Here is a 6,168-nt window from a genome sequence, read left to right as displayed (position 1 = left end):
CAGTCAATCTCAAAGCTTCCCTCTGTGTCTCCAGGTGCCCTCTTTCACAGTAACACAGGAAACATCCGGAGCCGATAAACGCAATAACCACAACACATGAATCTGGTGGTTATTACAATCGCTATCCTCCACAGCATCCCAAAGTGAGGAGAGGAGAGAAGGGATGAAGGAATGAGGAAAGGAGAGAGGATTTCCATTTTCTTTGGTGTAACACTGATAACAAGAGAAACATGAAAAACAAAGAATGTCTCTTTTCTCCTTTTCTGCCCTCTTGTCTCATCTTTGCTTTCCTCCATTTGCCTGCTCAACAATATTGATTTATTCTTTCCTCAGAAGCCTCAACGAATGAACACTTATGCATCCATTACCATTAGTGAACCACATATCCATCAATGAGCTTATGGAGATGCTTAATTCATTAAAAAAAATCCCATAAGTCTTAAAGGAACTTAAAGGGACCTGCAGCAACACCATTTTGAAAGAGAAAAATGTGTATAAGCCTGAAATGTAATGTCACATTTTTACAAGGTTTACATCCATAGATGTATATAAAATTAGTTTTTTCCAATTTGGCAAGTCAGACCAAGTGAAGTCCAGGTTTACTAATGTGTTTTATTTTAAATGTTAAGCTACAATTTCACATCCTTTACATGCAATTTCCTCTGAATGCTGGTGGGATATGACTTTACCTGATAAAGGTTTAAGGACTGAAACATCATTAATAAGAGTACAAGAGTTCAATTGTGTGCAGGATGTTTTGTTTCTTCTTTTGAACCGACACACCTGTCAGTAAGACTTTCTGGTGTTTAAGACATTTGTAATAATTACTACTTGCTTTGAATGTTTATAAAGCATAACTTAGTCTTTAAAATACATAACTTGAGACAATAATATATTAAATAAAGGCACATTTTGCCATAACAAACTGCAAAAAAATCTGTTTTTCTTGTACTTTTGTTCTTTTGAGTGCTTATGAGACTAAACCAAAATTATGAATTATTAAGATGTCTGATACAACATAAATAAAATCTAAATTGATATCTGTCTAAAAGTTATATTGGATTGTATAATGCTACTACCTTTTTGCAGCTGATTATAAATTGTAGAGCTGCAAGGATTTGATAGTCAATTGATTGACAGAAAATTAATCAGCAGCTATTTTGATAATTGAATAATTTTTTCAGCAAAAATGCCAGTATTAGCTGGTTCCAGCTACTCAGACGTGAGGATTTAATGCTTTACTTTGTCAAACATGACAGTAAACTGAATATCTTTGGATTAGAGACTGTTGATAAAACAAAACCAGATATTTGAAGACGTCACCATGAGCTGTACAAAGTTATAACAGGCAGTTTTTATTATTTTCTGACATTTTATAGACAAAATGATTAATCGGAAAAATAATTGAGATTAATCACTTATGGAAATAATCATTAATTGAAGCCCTAATAAACTGCACAGCCCACTTATTAAAAAGCTGCAAAATTAATTACATTTCTTAGTGTCAGCTTTTCTAGATTAGACTTTTTACAGCTCCATTACTCCACTGCATAGCACTATTTTTTTTATTGACCATATAATGCAAAACACCAACAATCTCTGAATGTCTCTTAATTAACTTTCACTCTTAGTTCATGACTGATTTGTGGAGTTTGTGCTCATCTCCCTGCTTTGACCCTGCACCTACCTGGCTGCAGTCCAGCCTTGGATGTCTTTGCACAGCAGAGGGCGTTCCGAGCCCGTTCAATCCTCCCTCCCCCTTCCACAGCGGAGGAGGGTACTTCTATCCCACTGCATTACCCATCTGATTCCTTTAATTGCTTCCTTCCTGTAGTTTGGTTTGGTGCCAATCTGTGCCAATCTGTCCGACCTCAAAACCGATCCTACACGGTCAGGAGGAATTGTTCGACTGTTTCCTAGTGTGTGTGCATGTTAACTTATGCATTCACCACAATTATTTTAAGTGTTGAAGTCACCTGTTTTCAGTGCTGCCCGGTGCCTGCAGATAGATGAGGTAAGCTGCTGCACCTGTGAGCTTTGCATTGCATTTATAATGAAAGTGCTGCACAAACATATCAGCATTTATCTCTTATTTATAACATGTCTGCAGACAGTAGCTTACAATTGTTGGGGGAAAAAAAGAAGCAAGGATGTGCTTTAAAAGGCAGGTAAATTATTCTACTTTTCAGCTGCACATCTGATTGTGCATAAATTATGTTAAAGTCCAGCTCTGCTGGGACAATTCTGGGTGATTTGTTGATATTTTAGGCGGGATAGTAGTGAAATAACTCCACCCAATTATCTGTCACTACTAGCCACATTAATATTTTGTGCATGCTTCTCCCGTCAATGGAAGCTCTACTCTACTATGACCCCTCCCACTTTAGCGAAATAGATCCGGAGTGAAGAAAAAAAATAGATCAGTTTGTGACAAAACATTTTTTAAAATTAGTTTATTTCGAGTGCATATCAACCTTTATATGGAGTGTGGATTATTTATTGTGACAAAAGCAGGAAATAAATGTTTGGTGTGTTATATTTTTAAGGCCGGCGAGTCTTTCGCGGGAAAAATGAGCGGAAGGATATCTACCCGAGCGGAGGGCAGGGCGGAGTGACGCGCCGTTTTTATTGAAGCCGGCGGAGCGTCAGCTGTGATTCTCACGCTGCTGATGACAGAGAGCGCGCTGCTGCAGCCGCTTCATCTCCCCCCATACATGCTTCACACAGCCTCACTGAAACCGACTGCGACATCTCCGTGGAAGGATTTAATGTTACTTTCGTGTTGGAATAACTTTACTGCCCCCTTTTTCGCTTTTTGGGTCGATTTCGCCCCGTCTTGTTGCGCCGACAGTTTTAAATCTAAAAGGTAAGAGAAGAAGGAGGAGAAAGAGGAGGGGAGGGAGTTGGGTTTTTCTGGAGCTTGCATGTCAACCTTCCCACACTAGTTTCTGAAAAAGGTATTAGTTTATCGTCAGTCGCAGTTTAGTGAAGATGGGTTTTCCCCCCAGTTTCCCAGTTTGAGCACCTGCTGCAGCAGCACTGGTGCATGCATGCACGGCGTGCAACGGAGCTCCATGTTTTGGAGTGACCATGTGATATTGCTTACACTTAATGTTGCAGTCAGGATCGGTGCCAAGCAGCGGCTGTCTGCTTTGATCCTGCACGCCTTTTTTATTTTTTTTACGAATTCACAACTAATTATCCCATTTTGTGTTTTTTTCCCCCCTCAACCAGCTTTATAATAAGGAAAGAAACAGCGCAGACATCATGCCGCTGAATTCAAGTTTGGCGAGTAAAAACTATGACTACGATTACGACTCTCTTCAACCGTATTTCTACTATGACAACGAGGAGGAGGATTTCTACCCTCAGCAGCTTCAGCCTCCGGCACCGAGCGAAGACATCTGGAAGAAATTTGAGCTGCTGCCGACCCCTCCCCTCTCACCCAGCCGCCGGCCGTCCCTGTCAAGCCTCTTCCCCTCCACGGCGGATCAGCTGGAGATGGTGACCGAGTTCCTGGGCGACGACGTGGTCAACCAGAGCATCATCTGCGACGCAGACTACTCCCAGACCTTCCTCAAGTCCATCATCATCCAGGACTGCATGTGGAGCGGCTTCTCCGCCGCAGCCAAGCTGGAGAAGGTGGTCTCCGAGCGGCTCGCCTCTCTCCACGCCGCCAGGAAGGAGTCGTCGTCGGCGGCGGCAGCAGCTGACAGCGCGGAGTCCGCCGGTGCAGCCGCCTGGAGGCTGAACAGCAGCTACCTGCAAGACCTGAACACATCTGCATCGGAGTGCATTGATCCCTCGGTGGTTTTCCCATACCCGATAGCCGAAACGCCCAAGCAGAGCGTAGTGACGCCGCCTAGTAAGGATTTGGGCTTGGATACGCCACCAAACAGCGGTAGCAGCAGTTGTAGTGACTCAGGTAAGCTTTGACTATACTCATCATGCAGGCACACCCCTCTGTGCATTCAGGAGTTCCCCCCCCCCCCCCTCCTCCTCTACTGAGTGTGCAGAGATAGTACATCAGATAGAGCATGATAGTAGCAATAGTAGCTTCTATTATGAATAAAATGCTTGTTTAAATTCATGCAACATGCAGTTTTGTTGGCAGGCAGGAGGTAGAGACATGCTGCTTTGAGATTAGCTGCAATGTTAAGCAATCAATTGATGAGGAAGATGAGTGAGGAAGAAACTGACAGCAGAGACTGTACGCCCCCCACCCCCCTCCCCTCCTACTGTGGCATGCAGTGGAGTGAGGGTTGCAACCTTGCTGTAGAATCAGAGTGTGACTGTTTTTTTTTTGTTTTTTTTTAAATTTTGCATTTTGTCACTTGTCTTGCAGAAGATGAGGACGGAGACGACGACGATGAGGAGGAAGAGGAGGAGGAGGAGGAGGACGAAGATCAGGAGGAAGAGGAGATCGACGTGGTCACGGTGGAGAAGAGGCAGGCGGTGAAGCGGTGCGACCCCAGCCCGTCAGAGAGCAGGCATCCCAGCCCGCTCGTGCTGAAAAGGTGCCACGTATCCACCCACCAGCACAATTACGCCGCCCATCCATCCATGAGGCACGAGCAGCCGGCTGTCAAGAGGCTGAAGCTGGAGAGCAGCAGCAGCAGCAGCAGCAGTGGTGGCGGTGGCGGCGGTAGCAGCAGCGGCAGCCACAGCAGGGTCCTCAAACAGATCAGCAGCAACCGCAAGTGTTCAAGCCCCCGGACGTCTGACACGGAGGACTATGACAAGAGAAGGACTCATAACGTACTGGAGCGCCAGAGGAGGAACGAGCTCAAGTTGAGCTTCTTTGCCCTGCGGGACGAGATCCCCGAAGTGGCCAACAACGAGAAGGCGGCCAAAGTGGTGATCCTGAAGAAGGCTACAGAGTGCATTTACAGCATGCAGTCGGACGAACAGAGACTCCTCTCACTCAAAGAGCAGCTGAGGAGGAAAAGTGAACTTTTAAAGCAGAGACTCGCACAGCTGCAGGGCTCTCGTGCTTAAAGTTTGAATCATCATAGACTTTTTTTGGCCTTTTTTGTTTTGTTTTTTTATGCAAGTTCAAGACTTAGGGTGTACAGTTGTTGTTGCATGCAAATGCAAAGCGGATTAAGTTGTTTGGAATCTTGTTTGATTTCAATGTTGAAACTGCCTCAATTGAAGTTATGGGTGGATTAAATATTTAAAGTTTATTTTTATTAATGAAATATTAAAAATGGGGTTACCCCGTTGAGGGCCCAAACTAAAATATACATTTTTATGTTTTGTATATAATTAATATTTCCTAAGAAAATGTATTTTTGGACTCAATTGTCTGGATGTTTCAGACCCAGTGTTTGGTTTTTTCATTATGTTCTTTAGATTCTCTTTGAAATATAAAAAAATGTTTCTTCTGGAAGTTGTGTCCTTGTTCTTGCAGTGCATGGGGGGGGAGAAAAAAACAAAAAAAAACACCATCAAACATGTTTATATCACAGCAGCTGCACTATGAGTTGTTTCACATCAATTAGGTGCTGGGTGGGGTACATGTGGAAGTAGGAGGGGTGCAGCAACGGTCAACAGATTACTTGAATAAAAGTCATACACAGACTCTGATGCTCCTGTTTAAGCTTAATGATTCTCAGATAAAGGCAGTCATCTCCCGCTGGCTGCTTCATGGTAAATATAAAGTCAATTAAAGGTTAGAATAAGTGAAATTTTCACCTGGAAGATGCAGTTTTGCTGTGGTGCCTGTTCATGATCATAAAGAAGACAAGGTAAGCTTATGATTTACACATGGAAGCATTTAAACTGGCAAAATGCCACATTTCTAACCTGCAGGAGAGCTCGTCATATTCCAAAATCATTCTTATAATCACTCCGATACCTGTTGTTGTGGACAGAGGGAGTTCAGTTTACTTAAAATAGATCTGTGTTGCATTTAAGGGACACCAGCTCATAACAGACCTACATTTACACAATGTTTCCCTGAACATTGTTCTTGGAAGTGGTTCTCTGGCCAGTGAAGCTGAGTTTTTACTCTGATCAGATCTCTTCAGCTCATGTCTCAGATTTGAAGATTTAAACACAAATTTGACGCACAAAACTAAAAACAGGTTGTTAAACAGTTACATTTACATCTATTTGATGCAGCTAAATTGCCTGTGCAGACTATTTACACGTGTTTTTCTTGGC

The 6,168-nt window shown here is 43.0% G+C and overlaps 1 protein-coding gene across 3 annotated transcripts; it reads left to right on the top strand.

The window, feature by feature from the left end:
• The first annotated feature begins 1,811 nt into the window (after positions 1-1,811).
• Positions 1,812-5,392, top strand: myca (MYC proto-oncogene, bHLH transcription factor a). Of its 3 annotated transcripts, none has more exons than XM_044340246.1 (3): positions 1,812-2,014; positions 3,235-3,925; positions 4,346-5,392. In XM_044340246.1, exons 2-3 carry the CDS (start codon positions 3,268-3,270, stop codon positions 4,996-4,998), a joined length of 1,311 nt encoding a protein of 436 aa, XP_044196181.1. In that variant the 5' UTR covers positions 1,812-2,014; positions 3,235-3,267; the 3' UTR covers positions 4,999-5,392. The 3 variants fall into 3 exon arrangements, with proteins under 3 accessions (XP_044196181.1, XP_044196182.1, XP_044196180.1); XM_044340247.1 differs by lacking the exon at positions 1,812-2,014 and adding an exon at positions 2,617-2,866 and having other exon boundaries at positions 4,349-5,392; XM_044340245.1 differs by lacking the exon at positions 1,812-2,014 and adding an exon at positions 2,623-2,866.
• Positions 5,393-6,168: the final 776 nt, after the last annotated feature.

This window comes from Thunnus albacares, chromosome 21 (assembly GCF_914725855.1).
Source record: "Thunnus albacares chromosome 21, fThuAlb1.1, whole genome shotgun sequence".
NCBI classification, from domain to species: domain Eukaryota; kingdom Metazoa; phylum Chordata; class Actinopteri; order Scombriformes; family Scombridae; genus Thunnus; species Thunnus albacares.
Note: the sequence above shows the minus strand (reverse complement) of the source record. Positions and strands in the feature narration are given on the sequence as shown.

What these genes read in the sequence shown, in the direction of transcription:
- myca (XM_044340246.1), top strand. Translation starts at nt 3,268, where the DNA reads ATGCCGCTGAATTCAAGTTTGGCGAGTAAAAACTATGACTACGATTAC. An exon ending in CAGCAGTTGTAGTGACTCAG is followed by an intron (nt 3,926 to 4,345) that starts GTAAGCTTTGAC and finishes CTTGTCTTGCAG; the next exon opens with AAGATGAGGACGGAGACGAC.